General features: G+C 55.6%; 2 protein-coding genes across 2 annotated transcripts in view; one reads left to right on the top strand and one right to left on the bottom strand.

Moving 5' to 3' along the window:
- Positions 1–18,743, bottom strand: part of BAHD1 (bromo adjacent homology domain containing 1) — a 41,256-nt gene extending 22,513 nt beyond the window's left edge. Inside the window, exon 1 of the mRNA XM_061450973.1 lies at positions 18,518–18,743. The gene's annotated coding sequence lies outside the window, so the exon portion shown is untranslated. The remainder of the gene's footprint in view (positions 1–18,517) is intronic.
- LOC133268070 (basic proline-rich protein-like) lies at positions 17,462–19,489 on the top strand. The gene has a single exon (XM_061450919.1). It carries the CDS (start codon positions 17,462–17,464, stop codon positions 19,487–19,489), a length of 2,028 nt encoding a protein of 675 aa, XP_061306903.1.
- The last annotated feature ends 265 nt before the right edge of the window (positions 19,490–19,754 follow it).

Raw genomic sequence — 19,754 nt, 5'->3', positions numbered from 1 at the left:
TTCAGAAGGAGCACAAGCTTTGCCAATCAGCTTAATCAAGCTCTAGAAACACAAACCCGGCCGCCAAGCCCCCGCTCCTCTCATTTGCCAGCTATGCAAAACGCAGACTCACTTCCCTGACAGCAGAAGGCTGAGTCTGGTGAAGCATCAATCACGCGTCGCTCCGCTCGCAGCCCTGGCACCGTTCCCGCTTCGGCAGCCCAAATGGAATAACACATTCATTCCAAGGCTTTATTTTGAGGAGCAAGGTGGAAGGGTTTTTTTGGTAGTGACTATTAAAGCTCTTCCAGCTATTATAATCACACACTTCCACAACCGCCTCAGGAACCTCCTCCAAGCTGCTCTGCTTCAACGATTCAGGATGCGCCGGGATTTCATGTATTACACATGCGTCTGCGAACCACGCTGCCTTTGGGAATCTCCAGGCCAGGTGGAGCCCTGACAGCTCCCCTCCATCTCGGAGCTGTCGTTGTTGGATCTGGAATTCCCTGCTCCCCTCTCTGGTTCATCCTCTCCGCAAAGGTCTCCGTTCCCTCCCCACTCTTTTGACTAGAAGCTGTCAGGACAGCGCCTCTGAGGTCCAAACAAGATGTTACTGCTCAACAGGCTCAGAAGTTGCGTTAGGGGATTGAAAAGAGCAATGCAGGGAATTCAGGGAAGGGGAAGGCATTCCTTGGATACAACAGCGAACCAACCGTCCTAAAATCTGACCCCAACTGCAACTCTGACAACGACTTCCCCCCTCCCTTAAATAACCTTCATCCTATTTCCCTCACCTCAGAGCATCCCTCAAAACTAATAACGCAGTGCTCCACCTCAGTGTTCAAACCCTGGGCACTGCAGCTCCAGGTACTGACCCTATCAGTTATCTCTGAGAGGAATGCAGAATAAAAGTCATGGAATGGTTTGGGTTGGGAGGAACCTTAAAGCTCCTCCAGCTCCAACCCCTGCCATAGGCAGGGACCCCTTCCACTGGAGCAGCTTGCTCCAGGCCCCTGTGTCCAACCTGGCCTTGAACACTTCCAGGGATGGATGAGATGAACACTGCCAGGGATGGATGAGATGAACACTTCCAGGGATGGATGAGATGAACACTGCCAGGGATGGATGAGATGAACACTGCCAGGGATGGATGAGATGAACACTGCCAGGGATGGATGAGATGAACACTTCCAGGGATGGATGAGATGAACACTGCCAGAAAGAGACTGGACTTTACAATCCAACAGACACTCATGTGTGTAACCTAAACCTGAATCCACAGAAGCCCTGAACCCAGCAGGCACAAAGGGCTATGCTCAGTAACAAGTTCATGTGGTACCTTTGAGGATTCCTGTGTTCTGACTCAGCCCCAGCTGAAACACGTTGACCAGAACCACCTCTTCAGGCTAAAACTGTAATCTGGATGTATTTCCAGCTCCAGAATAAGCACTTAAGGACAGTATCATCTTTCACTTGGAAATACCTATTGCTCCTCCGTTTGAAAGCAGTATCGCCTTACTTCCACCACAGCTTGGGCTATCCAAAGCAAGCTGTCCATAAAGCACAACACCTTTGTGGGATTTCAAGTTTCCCCCATCAGAGGTTTTGATTCCTCTTTATATTCAAAGTGCAACAGATGTTTCAAGAGAAAACAGACTTTGTACTTCTCCATTCTCACTTTCCCACCATCATTGAAACACCGCATCCTCCAGGCTCCCCAGCTGAGGACACTGCTGAAGGAAGACGACTGCTGCTGAGCAGTTTTCCATCTGAGAGCTTTAATCCCAATCCAGAAACCCAGCCAAAGAAAGCCTTTACAAAGCTCTTGCATTCCCACAGGAATCCCCATAAGCAAACACTCTCCTTCCCTGTATGGCTTACAAACCACAGCACTGCACTGAGCAGTGAGAGGAGCTAAACTGCTGCATTTGAACTTATGGAGACCTCAGAGCAGGTTCCAGTATCTGAAGGGGGCCTATAGGGATGCTGGGGAGGGACTCTTCATTAGGGACTGCAGTGACAGGACAAGGGGTAACGGGTTCAAACTGAAACAGGGGAAGTTTAGATTGGATCTAAGGAGAAATTCTTTCCTGTGAGGGTGGTGAGGCACTGGAATGGGTTGCCCAGGGACGTTGTGAATGCTCCATCCCTGGCAGTGTTCAAGGCCAGGTTGGACAGAGCCTTGGGTGCCATGGTTTAGTGTGAGGTGTCCCTGCCCATGGCAGGGGGTTGGAACTGGATGATTTTCAGGTCCTTCCCAACCCTGACTGTTCTATGGTTCTATGTGGCTGAAGCTCAATGTATTCTCATCAAATTGGGCAGAACTTCTGCGGGTTTAAAAAGCTCTTCCAAGCAGGGAAGAGTAAGGTTACAGTACCTAAAAATCACAGGTTTCAGAGTCACAGACAGCGCCTCAGCACCCTCCCAGGGAAGAGCTTCTGCCTAAGAGCTCAGCTCAGTCTCCCCTCGGGCAGGTTCAAGCCATTCCCCTTGGCCTGTCCCTACATCCCTTGTCCCAAGCCCCTCTCCAGCTTTCCTGCAGCCCCTTCAGGCACTGGAGCTGCTCTCAGGTCTCCCCTTCAGGAGCCTTCTCTTCCCCAGGCTGCCCCAGCCCAGCTCTCTCAGCCTGGCTCCAGAGCAGAGCTGCTCCAGCCCTCGCAGCATCTCCATGGCCTCCTCTGGCCTCGCTCCAACAGCTCCACATCCCTCTTGTGCTGCTGCCCCAGAGCTGGGTCAGGGCTGCAGGGGGGGGTCCCCCCTTCACGCAGCAGAGGGGCAGGATCCCCTCCCTGAGCTCTGGGGGTGCAGCCCAGCACACTGGGGGGTTCTGGGCTCAAGCACTCCCTGAAGCCAGGTCATGGGGAGCTTCCCCAGGTCCTTCTCCTCAGGGCTGCACACAGCACCCATTCCGGTTCCAGTACCTAAACCTCATCAGGTTCCCTCAGGACGCCTGCCCCCGTGAAGATAACTACACAAAGTCCTTTCAGACACACACAATTCTATTTTTCCTTCACAAAATACAGCATCAACCAACACCACACATACAGGTCTACGTCCACTCAGCTTCTAGCAGCACAGCTGTCACAGAATAGTCAGGGTTCTGACCAAGGCAAAGCTGCCAACCCTCACCAAGCTCACTGCAAAGCCTTTCCTCCTCCTTTTCCATGTGAGAGCACAGCCTTTACAAATGAATACAAGGGAAGTGGAAGAGTTCCTCAACACTTCACAACCCACCTGGTTTAAAGGGTTAGGTCAGCCCCAAAAGCCATGAGCACAACTGGATGATGCTGCAACACCTCGTGTCTCAGAGGAGAACAGGTTTCCTCACGCTGCAGGTGCTGTGAACACGCTCACCTGTACAACCGCGTTCACACAAGGGTTTTTTGCTGTTGCTTTGGTTTTTGAAGAGCAGTTTATGAACGGACTCTCCGCTGTGGGAATTAGCAAGAAGGAATACACCTCTGGCAAGGCAGCGGGGAGAGAGGTGGAAGGCGCTTACAGACTTGGGAATCACAGAATCCCAGCCTGGTTTGGGTTGAAGGGACCTTAAACTCCTCCAGCTCCAGCCCCAACCCCTTCCACTGGAGCAGCTTGCTCCAAGCCCCTGTGTCCAACCTGGCCTTGAGCACTGCCAGGGATGGGGCAGCCACAGCTTCTCTGGGCACCCTGTGCCAGCGCCTCAGCACCCTCCCAGGGAAGAGCTTCTGCCTTGTCTCCAACCCGAACTTCCCCTGTTTCAGTTTGAACCCGTTACCCCTTGTCCTGTCGCTGCAGTCCCTGATGAAGAGTCCCTCCCCAGCATCCCTATAGCCCCCTCTGAGCTCTCCACGCAGCTTCTCTTCTCCAGCCCCAGTGTTCTCAGCCTGTCCCCATACAGGAGCTGCTCCAGCTCCTGCCCATCCTCGTGGCCTTGCTCCAACAGCTCCAGGTCCTCCTGATGCTGAGGACACCAGAACTGCCCCCAGGGCTGCAAGTGGGCTCTCACGAGTCAAGGGGGAGCACGTGGGAAGCCCCACGCGTGCAGGCAGATGGATGAGAGTTCAGGCTGACACCCGAAGTTACTGACGTCTCTGCCAGAGCAGCCTGAACCTCCACCAGCCATGAAGTGCTTACAGTTAATTGCTTGGCAATTACACTTCTCATTACTAAGCACTACTAAGCAATGAGCACTTGAAGTCCTGAAGTGCCCAGCACTGCCTCTTCCCACAGTTACTGGAGGTCCAGGAGCTGGGCTGGAGGAACCCAAGCACTGCACATGGGCCATTCACCACCTCCAACACCACGGCTGCTGCCACACCACTCCTGGCCAGGGCAGAGGGACCCCTGCACAAACTTCCTTTGGATCATTTTAGCCCTGGAAAGCAGAGGGACTCAACGTCTGCATTGCCAGAGGTCCCACGCAGAGCCAGAAGAGCATTTTTGGTGCCCAGCAGCCAGCATGATGTGGTCGGCAGCCAACTCTCTCGCAGGACAGTTGGATGTTGTTATGTACCATAGAGCAGTCAGGGTTGGAAAGGACCTGAAAATCATCCAGTTCCAACGCCCTGCCATGGGCAGGGACACCTCACACTAAACCATGGCACCCAAGGCTCTGTCCAACCTGGCCCTGAACACTGCCAGGGATGGAGCATTCACAACCTCCCTGGGCAACCCATTCCAGTGCCTCAGCACCCTTACAGGAAAGAATTTCCTCCTTAGATCCAATCTAAACTTCCCCTGTTTCAGTTTTAACCCGTTCCCCCTTGTCCTGTCACTGCAGTCCCTAATGAAGAGTCCCTCCCTAGTGTCCCTATAGCCCCCTTCAGACACTGGAAGCTGCTCTGAGGTCCCCACGCAGTTTCTCTTCTCCAAGCTGAACAGCCCCAATTTTCTCAGCCTATCTTCCAACAAGAACTGTTAAGTGGTATTAAACCAACAGAAACCACAAGCCCAACACGAGCAATTCAGCCACTCTCAAAACCGAGAAGCCCCATCACTGAAACGCTGCTTCCACGAGAGCCCATTTAAGTCCCATTAGAAGCTGCCCCAGCTCCTTCATCCTTTCGCATCTCATCAGGGGAACATTTAAACACACACATCTGCTTGTGCCCCAGGCTTGGTCCGTCGTGGCACCACGCAGCACCCTGACGTGGACCGGACAGCACTCGCAGGCCCGCGCTGGGAGCAGTCTGGTTTCTATCCACTCATTGATTTCATTTATCTGCCTACACAGGCGTGACGCTCTCTGGCCGCTCAGAAAGGGAGCAATTAAACACACAGCTCTCCAAGCGAGGCAACCATTGAAACTGCATCAGCCCAAAGCACCGCTTACCTTGTGTGGCGTCTGCCCAGCTGCGGGAGGAAAAGCTGACTTAAAAACCAGGAACCATTGCGAACAAGGAATAAAGTGCTGGGGTTTGCTCCTCAGCTGTTCCTGCTGTTTCCCGGGAGCCAGCCAGGGATATATAGAATCATAGAGCAGTCAGGGTTGGAAAGGACCTTAAGATCATCCAGTTCCAACCCCCCTGCCATGGCCAGGGACACCTCACACTAAACCATGGCACCCAAGGCTCTGTCCAAGCTGGCCTTGAACACTGCCAGGGATGGAGCATTCACAACCTCCCTGGGCAACCCATTCCAGTGCCTCAGCACCCTCACAGGAAAGAATTTCCTCCTTAGATCCAATCTAAACTTCCCCTGTTTCAGTTTGAACCCGTTACCCCTTGTCCTGTCACTGCAGTCCCTAATGAGGAGTCCCTCCAGTATCCCTATAGGCCCCCTTCAGACACTGGAAGCTGCTCTGAGGTCTCCCCGCAGCCTTCTCTTCTCCAGGCTAAATCCCAGACTGGGCTGGGTTGGAAGGGACCTTAACTATCATCTTGTTCCAACCCCCTGCCAAGGGCAGGGACATCTTCCACATACATGGCTTAAAGAAAGCCACCCTAAGGTAGACTCAAATGGGGCCTTTCCTCCAATCCAGTGACCCCATGACAAACCCCAACAACAGACCTAGGAGGCTCCCTGGATGCAGGCCTGACGTTACTCAATAGTTTATTAGCAGGTCATGCAGTGTTTTAGTAGCAAGTCACAGGCTCACTTGCTGGTAACACCTGGGGGAGACGGCAAGTCAGAAGGCAAGCTATGGGTCCGCACACCGCCCTCATGGACCAGAGAGACAGCTACAGAACCTAACTCAGAGCCCCCCACCAGGGACAAACACCCAACCTGAACACCAGACAGGCGGGAATCAGCAGCAGAATCATCCAGTGTGGAGCGGGCAGCAGGCAGCAAGGTGGCACGATCCAGAAGGCAGCCAAGGTGCAGCGAGGAGCAGGAGCTGGAGGAGTCAACAGGAGCCCAGAGCTGCGTGTCAGACACATGGAAGGAGTCCAGCCCGGAGCCAGCTCCAGCTGGCCCATGGCCTTCCACGCTGTGCTGAATACAGGATGGAAGAAGACGGTGATAGGGCTTCCTCCAGGGAATGAGAGGAGAAGGAAAGGATTTAAACTGCACTTAGGGAGACTTAGAAGCTTTTTATTACAGCTTTCCCTCCCGCTGGGCGAGAAAAGGCAGGAGAAAGCCTGAAGAAGTTGAGATTAAAAGAAACGGTCAGAAGAACGTCTGCCAGAGAGGTTTTGGCTCAGCTCACCCCCTGCCCCACAGCAGGGGGACGACAACTGTTTCAAGCTTTTCTATACACAGGTAGACATGAATCAAAGATTCAGAGACTGGCTTGGGTTGGAAAGGACCTCACAGCTCACCCAGTTCCAACCCCTGCCATGGGCAGGGACCCTTCCACTAGAGGAGCTTGCTCCAAGCCCCTGTGTCCAACCTGGCTTTGAACACTGCCAGGGATGGGGCAGCCGCATCTGAGCGTGCTGAGTACCGGATACAAGAGTCCTACAAGTGCTCAGCAAGCTGCTCTTCACCCCTTCCTCTGATGGTCTGAGAACACCAACCTCCTCCAGCTTGGTGCTCCCTCCAACTCTGGCTTCAAAGAGAATGTATTTGTAATGGGGAATAAAGAACAAAACTTTTGAGGACCTCTTAGCACTTGTTGAGTGGAGAAACAAAAAGGTCATTGCTGTTATCCCCAGGATTTGAGATCATCAAGGTGTTCCACACATGGAGCAGATGGACGGGGAATACACCCTCATACATCCAAGTCACCAGCACAAGAGTACCAGGGTAAAGGTGCAAACAGTTCAGAGCTACACATACAGCAGGCTGGGGGACAGGCAGGCAAAGCCAAAGCTAGCCCATGGTCATCTGACCAGCGAGGCCATAGAGGGATGTCTGCAGCTGTAGGAGCTGCCAGATGAACAGGAGCCCAAGTGGCAGTAGGAGATGTCCACAGGTACCCTCATGAACCGGAGCCCAAGTGGCAGTAGGAGATGTCCACAGGTACCCACATGAACCGGAGCCCAGGTGGCAGTAGGAGATGTCCACAGGTACCCACATGAACCGGAGCCCAAGTGGCAGTAGGAGATGTCCACAGGTACCCACATGAACCGGAGCCCAGGTGGCAGTAGGAGATGTCCACAGGTACCCACATGAACCGGAGCCCAAGTGGCAGCAGGAGATGCTCACAGGTTCCCAGATGAGCCAGAGCCCAGGTGGCAGTAGGAGATGTCCACAGGTACCCACATGAACCGGAGCCCAAGTGGCAGTAGGAGATGCCTGCAGGTACCCGTTCAGCACCAGAAGAGCAGGGAGGAGCTGCTGAAGACACCAGGCTGCCTCAGCAAGCTCTGCTTTCCCATGCTGTGCCCGCATGCAGAGGGTAAACAGCTGATAAGGAGCTATGCGCTGCGAAGTCCCCTCCACCAACGGCCACAACCACGAGCCTCAGCCCCAAGGCCAATTCCCAGCACCTGGATACCCGCCTCCCCAGGGCCAGCCTTGCTGCCGGCAGTCCACATCCCAGGAGGCTGGATCCAAAGGGGATCTGACGCTGGACAACAGCTGCAAGGAGCCCTGAGCCGAGGAGTTCCTGCCTCATCTCACCGGTACAAGGCACAAGGATACAACAGACCCATGCAGGATATCCCCGGGTAGCAGAATCTCAGCTCCTCCTTCAGCTGTTTGTCACTGTAAAGCATGTGAAGCCCAAGCGTGCCAGCAGCATTCTTTAAACTAAAAAGACAGCTAATGTCCTGGTTTAGAGCTCCAGAGTGAGAACCTCACAGCCCATTTCAATAACTGAGATAAATGTCCTGTTTAACGGCTGCATTAACAGGCAGGAACACTGCTCCTTGGGAAGGGAGGCAGAGTGACAAGCCTGCCTTCTCCAGAATTTAACCTCTCAATTAAAGATGAAGTCACCTAAATGGGGAGAAGAACACCCCCATTTCTTCTAACCAGAAACCAAGCACAAACTCTGCCCCTCAGACTCCAGCCCCGCTGCTTCCCACCCCGCTCAGAGCTTTGCCGTGCAGAGCTCAGTGATGCTTCCCAGAGCCCTGTGGACACGGCACGAGCTGTGTCTGCTCTCTGCTGCCCTGGGATCCGCTCCCTTTAACCTTACAGGCTTCCTTTCCCATCTCTAAAGGGCTGAGCCTGGGAAGTGCTTGGGAACTCTCACCCTTCAGATAAAAGCTGAGCCCTCGGGGCACGGCAGCACCTTCACTGGGCTGAGGGATCAAGCCCATAGCCGAATATTCCGCTGCTTCCTTGCTCCTCAGGCAATGCACATCCCTACTGCTGCCCCCGGAACAGCGCAGGGACACACCAGGGCACTGCGATCCCTACTGCTGCCCCCGGAACAGCGCAGGGACACACCAGGGCACTGCAATCCCTACTGCTGCCCCCGGAACAGGGCAGGGACACACCAGGGCACTGCAATCCCTACTGCTGCCCCCGGAACAGCGCAGGGACACACCAGGGCACTGCAATCCCTACTGCTGCCCCCGGAACAGGGCAGGGACACACCAGGGCACTGCAATCCCTACTGCTGCCCCCGGAACAGCGCAGGGACACACCAGGGCGCAGCAGCAGGAGGCTTGATTGCCTTTTTAACGTGGTCATGACACTGATCGTCCATTTACCTAAAGGCTTCCAATTTATAGACGTATATTGAGATTCCCCCCCCCCAAATAAAGACTTCTAAACAGGGAGCTGGCATTTACAGCTTGCTTTGTTCAGCTGAGGGGCTGGGCAGGTTTTTATACACTGCACGAGTTTGCCAGCCTGCTAGGAAAGAAAGAAAAGGAGGATCAAGGAGGATCACACTACACAAACCCAGGACCAATATGGGAAAGTGTAAAGCTCTAATACAAACCCAGGACCTATATGGGAAAGTGTAAAGCTCTAATACAAACCCAGGATCTATATGGGAAAGTGTAAAGCTCTAATACAAACCCAGGACCTATATGGGAAAGTGTAAAGCTCTAACACAAACCCAGGATCTATATGGGAAAGTGCAAAGCTCTAATACAAACCCAGGACCTATATGGGAAAGTGCAAAGCTCTAATACAAACCCAGGATCTATATGGGAAAGTGCAAAGCTCTAATACAAACCCAGGATCTATATGGGAAAGTGTAAAGCTCTAACACAAACCCAGGATCTATATGGGAAAGTGCAAAGCTCTAATACAAACCCAGGATCTATATGGGAAAGTGCAAAGCTCTAATACAAACCCAGGACCTATATGGGAAAGTGTAAAGCTCTAATACAAACCCAGGATCTATATGGGAAAGCGTAAAGCTCTAATACAAACCCAGGATCTATATGGGAAACTGCAAAGCTCTAATACAAACCCAGGATCTATATGGGAAAGTGTAAAGCTCTAATACAAACCCAGGACCTATATGGGAAAGTGTAAAGCTCTAATACAAACCCAGGATCTGTATGGGAAAGTGTAAAGCTCTAATACAAACCCAGGATCTATATGGGAAAGCGTAAAGCTCTAATACAAACCCAGGATCTATATGGGAAAGCGTAAAGCTCTAATACAAACCCAGGATCTATATGGGAAAGTGCAAAGCTCTAATACAAACCCAGGATCTATATGGGAAAGTGCAAAGCTCTAACACAAACCCAGGATCTATATGGGAAAGTGCAAAGCTCTAATACAAACCCAGGATCTATATGGGAAAGTGCAAAGCTCTAATACAAACCCAGGATCTATATGGGAAAGTGCAAAGCTCTAATACAAACCCAGGATCTATATGGGAAAGTGTAAAGCTCTAATACAAACCCAGGATCTATATGGGAAAGTGCAAAGCTCTAATACAAACCCAGGATCTATATGGGAAAGTGCAAAGCTCTAATACAAACCCAGGATCTGTACGGGAAAGTGCAAAGCTCCCAAGAGGTGGAATGAGACCTCGGGGGCAGCACCTGGAACCACTTTTCCCCTTCTTCTTGTGCTTTTAAATTGCCCAGGTTTCATTTACACACAACAGACCCTTCCAAGAGGAACTCTACCAGCTCCAAGCACTCCAACCACGGCTCTATACGGGGCTATTACAGTCAAGGAGGGTTTAGTCATGGTAAAGTACCGGGAAGCAGGAAGCTGCTGTGGGGCTGGCATCCCCACCCTCCGTGGTCCATTCCTCACCATCGCCTCTGATGGTTTCCTTGGAAACATATGTAAGCTTAAATTGGACTGACATTCACCGAGTGGACAGATGGAGTTTGGAACAGCCCCGTGCCTCAAATCCAAGGCCGAGTCTTGGGAGGCATCACTTAGCAATGCAAACCCCACCCTCCCCGAGGTCCCCAAACTTTGGGGAAAGGTTAAGGATCGCCTCATTACTTAGCAATGAGCTTTGAGGTGGCATCGCAGGCAAGGTCAGCGATGAGCCATTGTGTTGGAGTGAAAGCATCGGGCCCAGCACGCGACAGCAGTTTTGTCTGGAGGGAAGGACCGCATCTTTGTTAAGAAAACAGAGGAGTTCTTAAGCTCATCAGTGGTTTCAGGCAGGAGGAATGACGGAAATCACACATTCTGAGTGCAGGCAAGTGCCTTCTGCAGGTAGCAATGCCTGGTCTGCCCTGTAATCACGCTCTCCGCATCACAGACTTCAGCACCAGCCTGAAGTTATTCCGAAGGATCGATGCTGACCCACAGCTCCTTCTTCCCAGCACGGAGAGGGGAAGGTTTTAATCACACCTCCAGAGCCCCAGAGGTGTCAGGACTGTGATTTCAGCCAAGCTGGTAATTTATGCTGAAGTGGGAATTATTCCCTGGCTCTTCTTCCGCTGCATGGGAAGAAAGGGAAACGGCAAGAAAGGAAAATGGCTTTGTACGGAAGGCTTTCCCAATCACACTGCTCTAATGGGATTTGAAAGGAGTCGCCTCTTTCCAACCAGGACACAGCAGAAAACCCAAATCACTGCGTCCCTAGAGATCTTTCATGGAATCCAGCACGTAAGAAAGGGAGAGCCGAGATGATGGAGCTCTCAGGAGGGAAAGGGGGGGCAGACAGCGCTTCCGCACTCTGCCTCACCAGGCACTACCCAGGACACGCTGGGGTTTTTATGTCCCACTTCCAGGTAATTAGGGGTGTGCAGGAGTTGGGGTTATAAAGTGACTGTCTACTGCACAAAGCCCCAGAACGCCTGGGTCACTTCCCTGGCTTGTGCAATTTGCTGCAACCCAAGGAATGCCCAGGTTGGGAATCACCTGTCTGAGCTGCCAGTGTTTTCCCTACCTGTCCCATCACCTGCAGCTCGGCCAGGGTTTTCAGGAGGAATCCTCCTCTCTGTACACGATCTACATGATTACAGCTGCCACAGCCTCCTCCTTCGCTGCCCTGCTCACCCTGGGCAGTTCTGCTGCATCTCCTTACTCTGAACCACCTCCAACCTGGCTTCCTTGAACCGACTTTGCCCAAACTAAACAAAGAACCCAAACCAAACCCGCCTCTTGCATCTGGCTTGTAGTTGCTGCGTTTGAAATTAAACCAAGCCCAAACCTCCTGCTGCCCGCTCATTTCCTTCCCAAGCCTCTGCTCTCCTCCTCCTCCGCCTCCCAAATCTCCCCTGTTTATCACGATGTGATCACTGCTGCTCAGCCCTCACCGCCTGCGTTCCCCCGCTGCCTCTCCATCCTTCCTCCCACGGAGGGGGAAGCCTCGATGCCCCTCTCCATCCTTCCGATGGGATTCACAGCGCTAAACCCGCAAGGCCACCCCCCCCCTCCCGACCTCCATCCACAGCCTCCGGACTTGAAGGAACTTCCCCGGCGCGGAGCCGGCGCTGAGGACGGCGCTGCCCGGCCCGGGCAGCATCCGCCTGGGCTCCGGCAAGGGGCGGCTGCCGCAGCCGCCCGCCCGCACCGGCGCCTCGTCCCTCCCCGCCTGCCAAAGGCAACTCGACCCCGCTCCCCCCCTTCCTCTCCCCGCTGCCTGTTTAAGCCTTCAGTCCAGGTCCTCTGCGCTCCGAGCCCCACTGAAGACAAGCGGCAGAGGACACCGCGGTGCTGCGGAGAGGCAGGCTAAAGCTCGCTGTTCCAGTGCTTTACACAGGCCACGGCCAGGAACAATAGAGCCATGCACCGTGTACGTAGGAAGCAGCGATGCCCGTGGATCGCGATGCCTCCCCCAGCACTGGGGTTTTAGTTAAAGGACGGTAATTCAGATGCTGGGGAGAAAAAAAAAAAAAAGAAAAAGCCTAAGCTGCCAGCAAAGCGGTTTTATTCAAATCGATGCCAGAAAATGCCTCCTTTTTATTTCTAAGAGCATCGTAAATAAGTTGAAATATTGATAGAGATGCAGTCGCTAAAAGCCAGGAGCTTCTATTTAAATACAAATAACCAAGCCTGCTGAGCTGGGCAAGCTGCGTGGTTTCAAAACATGAGAAAGCCCTTCAGAAACCTGCCTTGAAGAACAATGGGTGCCACAAGCACTCCTGGGATGTGGCTTACAAAGGGAGGGGAGGGGGGGGAGATATAAAAATCATCGTGTTTAGTCACACCTTTGTTTGAGAGAAGGGGGACACGAGGAGCACAGCAGCTGACAGCCCTAAGCTGAAGGAAGCATCATCTTAGTCCTGACCACAACACGTTTAACACCATGCCCGAACCACTCCGCTCAGGCACCCAGGAGCCCGCCTGCTCCCCAGGCAGCTTCTGGAAGCGCTTTCATCCCTAACACACAGCTGAGCAGCAGGTTACAGCCACAACACGGGCATCCCAAAGCCTCCCCGCACCAGGCTGGTCTCCAGCACTGGTGTGAGACTCAATGGGCCAGTGATGAGCTGAGCTGAGCTGCCACCAGCCTTCTCCATCCTCGTGCGTGGCTGCACGTGTTGCAGTAAACACCCCTCAAACCCCTGGACTGCCCATCTCTAAACGCACTGGGACATTGAAACAGCAAAGGAAGGAGCCTTACAAAAGGCATGATTGAAGGCAGCCCCCCGCAAGAACTCAACGGAGCATCTTCACTGAAGATGCACCTACAGCCCAGGTCAGAAGGGTAAGGAAAGGTGATAAAAGCAGCATTCCCAGCCCTGCCACGTGTGAAAAGCGAGCACGTAAAGCCCTGAGCACGCTGTGCTCTCCGGGAGCTGACACACATTCCTTCCCCAGCTTAATAGGTGTTTATTTGCTAGACTCCACTGCTACCGGCACAGCTCAGGCACCAAGTGGGAGCGCTCCGTGCCACGGGGCTTACGGAGTATTAAACCGCGCCTTCCCAAGGCTTTTAGCTGGCTGAGGAAAGACTGGTTCGGTGGCACATCACCGAGAGGACGTTTAACAGCTGCGTCAGTAGCGAGCAGGGTCACACCTGGGGGAACTGAGGCAAGAATGAGAAGTGTCCCTCAGCTTAGCTTTGACTCACCTCGAGTTAATGACCACACACCCTGGCCGGAAGACTCCATGAAATTCAATGTATATCAGTGATAAGGAACCTGAGCAGCAGCAGGTCGAGGGTTAGGATTAAACCCCCCCGCAGTCCTGACCCAGCTCTGGGGCAACAGCACCAGAGGGACCTGGAGCTGATGGAGCGAGGCCAGAGGAGGCCATGGAGCTGCTGCGAGGGCTGGAGCAGCTCTGCTCTGGAGCCAGGCTGAGAGAGCTGGGCTGGGGCAGCCTGGACAAGAGAAGGCTCCTGAAGGGGAGACCTGAGAGCAGCTCCAGTGCCTGAAGGGGCTGCAGGAAAGCTGGAGAGGGGCTTGGGACAAGGGATGTAGGGACAGGCCAAGGGGAATGGCTTGAACCTGCCAGAGGGGAGACTGAGCTGAGCTCTTAGGCAGAAGCTCTTCCCTGGGAGGGTGCTGAGGCGCTGGCACAGGGTGCCCAGAGAAGCTGTGGCTGCCCCATCCCTGGCAGTGTTCAAGGCCAGGTTGGACACAGGGGCTTGGAGCAAGCTGCTCCAGTGGAAGGGGTCCCTGCCCGTGGCAGGGGCTGGAGCTGGAGGAGCTTTAAGGTCCCTTCCGAGATGAACTAGTCTGGGATTGGGTGATTAGGGGAATGTGAGAAATACATTTCCTTCTCCAGACAAGTTATCTTCATTTTCAGCTGCCCATGGCCAGCAGCAGCGCCCAGCACTGCCGAACCCACCTGAGGGGCTTCCAGCACAATTTAACTGGAAATATTCTTTGTAAATGATATTACTGGAATATTGACAGCTCAGAGCCTTGTACGACAGGTTCCGGCTGCTCTCTTCACCCAGCTGGCTGCACTTCACATCGCACCAGCTCTCCATGCTCGCTCTATTTCATGTGGGTTTTCACCCCCATTGCCGACACGAAATAACACGTAACAGATGAATTAAATTCCAATGGCACAAATATTGACAGGGGACAGCGAATGGGCAAAATGATGACTTTTAAATCACATTTAGACTTATTCTCCTTAATGACATCCTTTGGTTTGGCTTTTCAATGATAACATCAGTCCCTCCTTTCTCTTTACAGCAAGATAAAGATTTCCACTGTGCTGTCCTTCTATAAGATGTTTTATACTCTCAGGTGAAACATCACTGCGACTCCACTTTAGTCTATGTTTCTATAATAAAGCTTCATGCTAGAATATCAACCCTGGACACTAAGTGGATAAAGGCCTATTGCATTGTCCCACACAATCACATTTCTTTCTGTCTTAAGAAAGAAAAGTAGCAGTATTACATTTAAGTGCATTTTCCCTGTTTGAAGAATACTGGTTGCTGGTGCGGGGGCTGCAAGTGTGAAAGCTTATACTGTAATAATCTTGTAACAGCCAACTCATTCACTCAGAGCAGCAACCTGGCCATGAGTTTTAATCTACCCCGTCCCCATCAGCGTCCAAGGCCAGGCTGGATGGGGCTTGGAGCAACCTGATCTAGTGGAAGGTGTCCCTGACCATGGCAGGGGGTGGAACTGGATGAGCTTCAAGGTCCCCACCAACCCACTCCATGACCCTGTGATTTTTTGCCACTAAACCCCTGCCTTTGGTCCAAATGAGAAGGAGATGGCTGTGCCAGACAGCAATGAGCGATTCTGCAGACACCTCTCCTTCCCCCAAGCCTTAGGGCCATGATGCTGAAGCAAAGAGCACAGTTCCCCCAGGGCCTGCCTGCAAAGCCTCCCTCTTTTCTTTCTTCCCCTTTAAATACAGTTTGCATTCACAAGCTCCAACCACTCCCCAGCCTTCCACTCTGAGGCAATACCAGCAGACACAAATCCACAGCCACGAAGCTACCCAGCAGCTCACAGCCAGGCTCTGAGGCGAAGCAGACCAGAGGGCAGGGACCATCAAGTGTCCCTGGTGTCACACACACGCTGTGCTGGCCCCGAGAGCCGATGGCACAGAGCACCAGCTCGTGTCCAAAGCTATTTTTAGTTTTACAACTGCTTTGGAGGGTTTATTTTGGGTGGGTTTTTTCTGTACTTCCCTGCTGTTTCATGTATTGGGAACAATATGATACCTGGGACTTGATTAGTTCGGGTGGCTGCGCATGAAGCAGGGGTTGTTCCTTTTGTTACTTCCATGGGGTGTATCACCAGGGTTAATCGAGTAGTAGATAAGGCAGAAAGGGCTTTTGGATGGACTATTTGCCCATCGGAGCACACCTCTGGATTGTAGCCCCCCCAGATGTAATCATTCATTTCCTCCTAATCCAAACAGTACATGTGCCTTTGCCTATGATGCCTCATTATTTTTCAGCTGTTTACTTCGGATGGATTTGCTCCCAAGGGCTTGTTTTCAGCACTGCAGTACTATGGCAGTAGCATCTGCTGAAAGGGGTATTTCCCCCCAGATCATCACCAAGTGCTATCTAAATCATACCCACAGACTGCACCAGCACACGTGTCCCACCGGCTGTGCAGCCGCACTTCACACCCTCAGAGCTAACAGAATAGGCTCAGATTCTGCCCAGAGAGGGCAAATAACCCCAACTAAATAAGGCTGTTGGGCAGAAAGGGGATGCAGATGCCTGGCAAGAAGGACAGAGCACCACCATCGGACCAACCGGTGGAGCTGGATGGAAAAACCTCAGTGGCTTCGGAAATAACAACACTCCTGCCACAGGAGCGAGGCTGTGACCGGTTTCCCCCCAAAAGCCACACTTCTAAGTGGCATTATATTGTTCTGTGCAACTGTCACCGCCAAACCACAGCACACAGAGCACCCCGAAAGGATGCACCCCTCACAAAGAGGGAGGACTGACTTCCACCCGCAGGTTTGGTGTTTCCTGGTGGATTTGCAGCTGTAAGTGATGCTCCGCTTCACATGGCGGCAACACAGTTCTGCCCGAGCAGAGCAGCTGCAAAGTCTACACCGCTGCTCTGTTTAAAAACGCTGCACTGAATTCATTGGGAAAACAAACAGAAATCAATGCTTCAATCCAAACTGTCCTGTTAAATCACACTAACACGCAGCTTCCTATCGTGAGCAAATATTTAGGCAGTTCCAGCTGAAGCTGGAGAAGGACTCAGGTAGCCAGGACATGACAAACATGAAGGATGGCTCCAGATGAATATGTTAGCAGGGTATTTCTGTTAAAGCCATCAGTAGCGTGCTGGCATTTAAATCACATTAAGATTTCAAACGCATCCGTCTATCACCCAGCTCGTGTCATGCTCCCTCTCACAACTATAAGGGCTGAAACCCTTAAAACAAGCCCCTAGAACACAACCCTGCAACCGCAGCACCAAAGATCACCCCGAGCCCAACAGGCTGGAGCAAAAGCTCCCTAATTGTGGCAAACTGATGGACAGATCAATTAACCAGGCGAGCAAAAAGCCTTTTGCTTCGAGGTGCTGGCAATGGTGACTTCAGATGGAAAGCGAGCACCAGGGGCAGCTGTATTCTTCACAACAAAACCAGAACCTCTTTCAGATAAGCACTCGTGGAAAGAGAAAGAGGAAAGGGAAGGGGGGGGGGGGAGGTAAGGAATAAAAGAGGAGGCAAACAGAACCGATCCCAAACGCTGTCATTCAAGTTATGGGGGCTGCTGTTAGGGAAGCGAGGGGGTCCCCGTGCCCGGTGTGAGCATCCCTGTGCCGGTGGCTGCTCTCTGCAGTAGCCCAGGGAGCACTCGCCAGTCTGCTGAGATCTGCCCAGTCACATGTGCTGGCTCCTGCGCCTTGGAGAAGCAGCTGGAAAAGAGGGAGCCAGCGGAGCTGCCTCCATGAGGAGCCACGGCTACACAAAAGGAGAGGAGGAAACGAGCTCTGGGCCACGGGAGCTACCGACAGGAACAGGGGCATGTCCAGAGCCACGGGGAACACTCGGCAAGCGCGGCCCGGGGCGGGCGGAACACCGCGGAGATCCCAACTCCTCCGCCGTGCCCCGCTCGATGCCACCTGCGCGCCCGGCGCATCGCGACACCTCACGGGACATCGCACGACTCGCCCGCTCCGTTAACGGCCGCCCAGGCCAGGGTCGTGTGTCCCGTCCCGTCCCACACACACACACACACACAGCAACCCTCCCCGCACCGCCCGCCCCGGGCAAACTTCTCGCTGGGCAGAGCCGGTTCCGCCGTCGGCCGCCGCCCCGGAGCCCCGGCAGGGAGCGAGCGGCGAGAGCGGCCCCGCCAGCCCACGGGAATCGCCTCCGATGCCGCGACAAACCAAACCCTTCCCGTCCCCGCTGCGCGGCCCCCCGGGGCGAGAGCGCACCCCCCCCACCCCCCCCCCCCGCAGCGCACAGACCCGAGCCCGCACCGGCCCCCCGCAACTTCCCCGGCCCGGAGGCCCGGCCCCCGCCCCGCCGCCTTTGTCCTGCCGAGCCGCCGGGGCTCGCCCCGCGGGAGGACCCGCGGCGAAGGAGCCGAGGGACGGGGCTCGGGTGGGCCCGGGCCGGGCTCGGCCTCACGCCGCCGGGACCCGGCAAGTTAACGGCCGCCGCGCGCGCCCAACCGCCGCCCGCACCTGAGGGGGCCCGGCCCGGCCCGGCCCCACCTGCCGCCGAGGCCGCTTCCCCGCGGGGCGCCGCCGCCGGGAGCCCTCCCGGGGCTCCGGAGTCTTCACCCGCGGGCGGGGAGAAAAGTTCCCGGCCTCCCCCCCACCCCCGCCGGGGCGGCACCTGCTCCCGGCCGCCGGAGCCACGGCGGGCGCAGGGTCCGAGGCGGCGCCGCGGGCTGCTCAGGGCCGGTGTGCGCGGCCGCGTGGGGACTCACCGGGGCTCGCTGCCGTGCCGCGGGGCTGCCGCAGGCCCCGGCTCGGGAGAGATCCAGCGACGGGAGCGCTGCCGGGGCGCCCGAGTCCCGGGCTCCACGCTGCTGCGTCAGCGCCGCCTCCTCCTCCGCCTCTCCGGCTGCGGGATGGGGATGAGGCGCCGCCGCCGCCGCCCGCCCTCGCCGCAGGGCGTCGCGATCCGGCGCGGCCCGGGCGGGCGGCGCGCAGAGGCCGGGGCGGCGGAGGGGGGGGAGCGGGCGGGCGCCGGGGCCGCGGGGCGCAGCCGGAGGGGACGGGGGGGGGGAGGCGCCGCTCACCGCCGCCACCGCCGCGAACTCCCCGCAAGCCGCTCGCCCCTCCGGCCTCCTTCCTACTTCCTCGTCCGAAGCCAATCGCCGCCCGCCGCTCCGCCGCTCGCTCCGCCGCCACGGCCAATCGAGAGCGCTCCTGCTCGCCGCCACCGGCCAATCACCGCGCCTGGCCCCGCCCCTCACCCCCCCCTCCACCGCTGCCCCCCCCCTACCTCCCGGTGCCGCCCCCCCCCCCCCCCCCCCCCGCTCCTGTTCCCCCCCAGTCCCCGGTACCGCGGCCGGGCCGGGGGGGGGGGGCGGCACCGGGGGGGACGGGCACCAGGGGGCACCGCCGAAGCCCCCGACCCGCGCGGGCTCCTCCGCGGGAGGCGCGCCCCGTTCCCGCCCGGCAGCGCCGCCCCGGCCGTTCCCCAGCGGCCCCCGAGCCGCCTCCGCACCCCGGAGCCGGCACCGGCCGCCCCCTGCCCGGTCACCGGCGGCCTGCGCGGGCCGGAGCCGCGTCCCCGCGGGGATCCCGGCGGGGTCCCCGCAACCGCGTCCTTGTGCCCGGGGGCTCTGGGGCGGTGCAGCCCCGGGCTCGGTGCGGGAGCTGCCGGGGAGGAGGGAGGGAGGGAAGACACGGGGGCTCCGCGGCCGTCGTTCCACAGGCACCGATGTAGGTGAAGGTCGGGGCCCCGCTGTGTGGGTGCTTCCCTCCGAGCGGCCCCGGAACCCCCATCGGTGCAACGCCAGCGGGGGAAAAGGCCAGTGGGGGGTAACCCGGTGCCCAGCGCGTCCCCGTGTAGCCCGTCCCTGCTGCACCACGTTGTGTCCTCACCAGACGTGGTCTTCATGGGCTCCACCAACAGGCCTGAGGCACAGCAGTGATTTCTTCATCCCAGCCAGGACAGTGCCCGGAACTCTCCATATTCTCCTGAAAACCGGGTTT

The sequence above is a fragment of the Pezoporus flaviventris genome, unplaced genomic scaffold (genome assembly GCF_033815535.1).
Source record: "Pezoporus flaviventris isolate CSIRO_AGI_PZ_B2104156 unplaced genomic scaffold, CSIRO_AGI_Pfla_v1 ptg000012l, whole genome shotgun sequence".
Classification (NCBI taxonomy): Eukaryota; Metazoa; Chordata; class Aves; order Psittaciformes; family Psittacidae; genus Pezoporus; species Pezoporus flaviventris.
Note: the sequence above shows the minus strand (reverse complement) of the source record. Positions and strands in the feature narration are given on the sequence as shown.

What these genes read in the sequence shown, in the direction of transcription:
- LOC133268070 (XM_061450919.1), top strand. Translation starts at nt 17,462, where the DNA reads ATGTGCTGGCTCCTGCGCCTTGGAGAAGCAGCTGGAAAAGAGGGAGCC.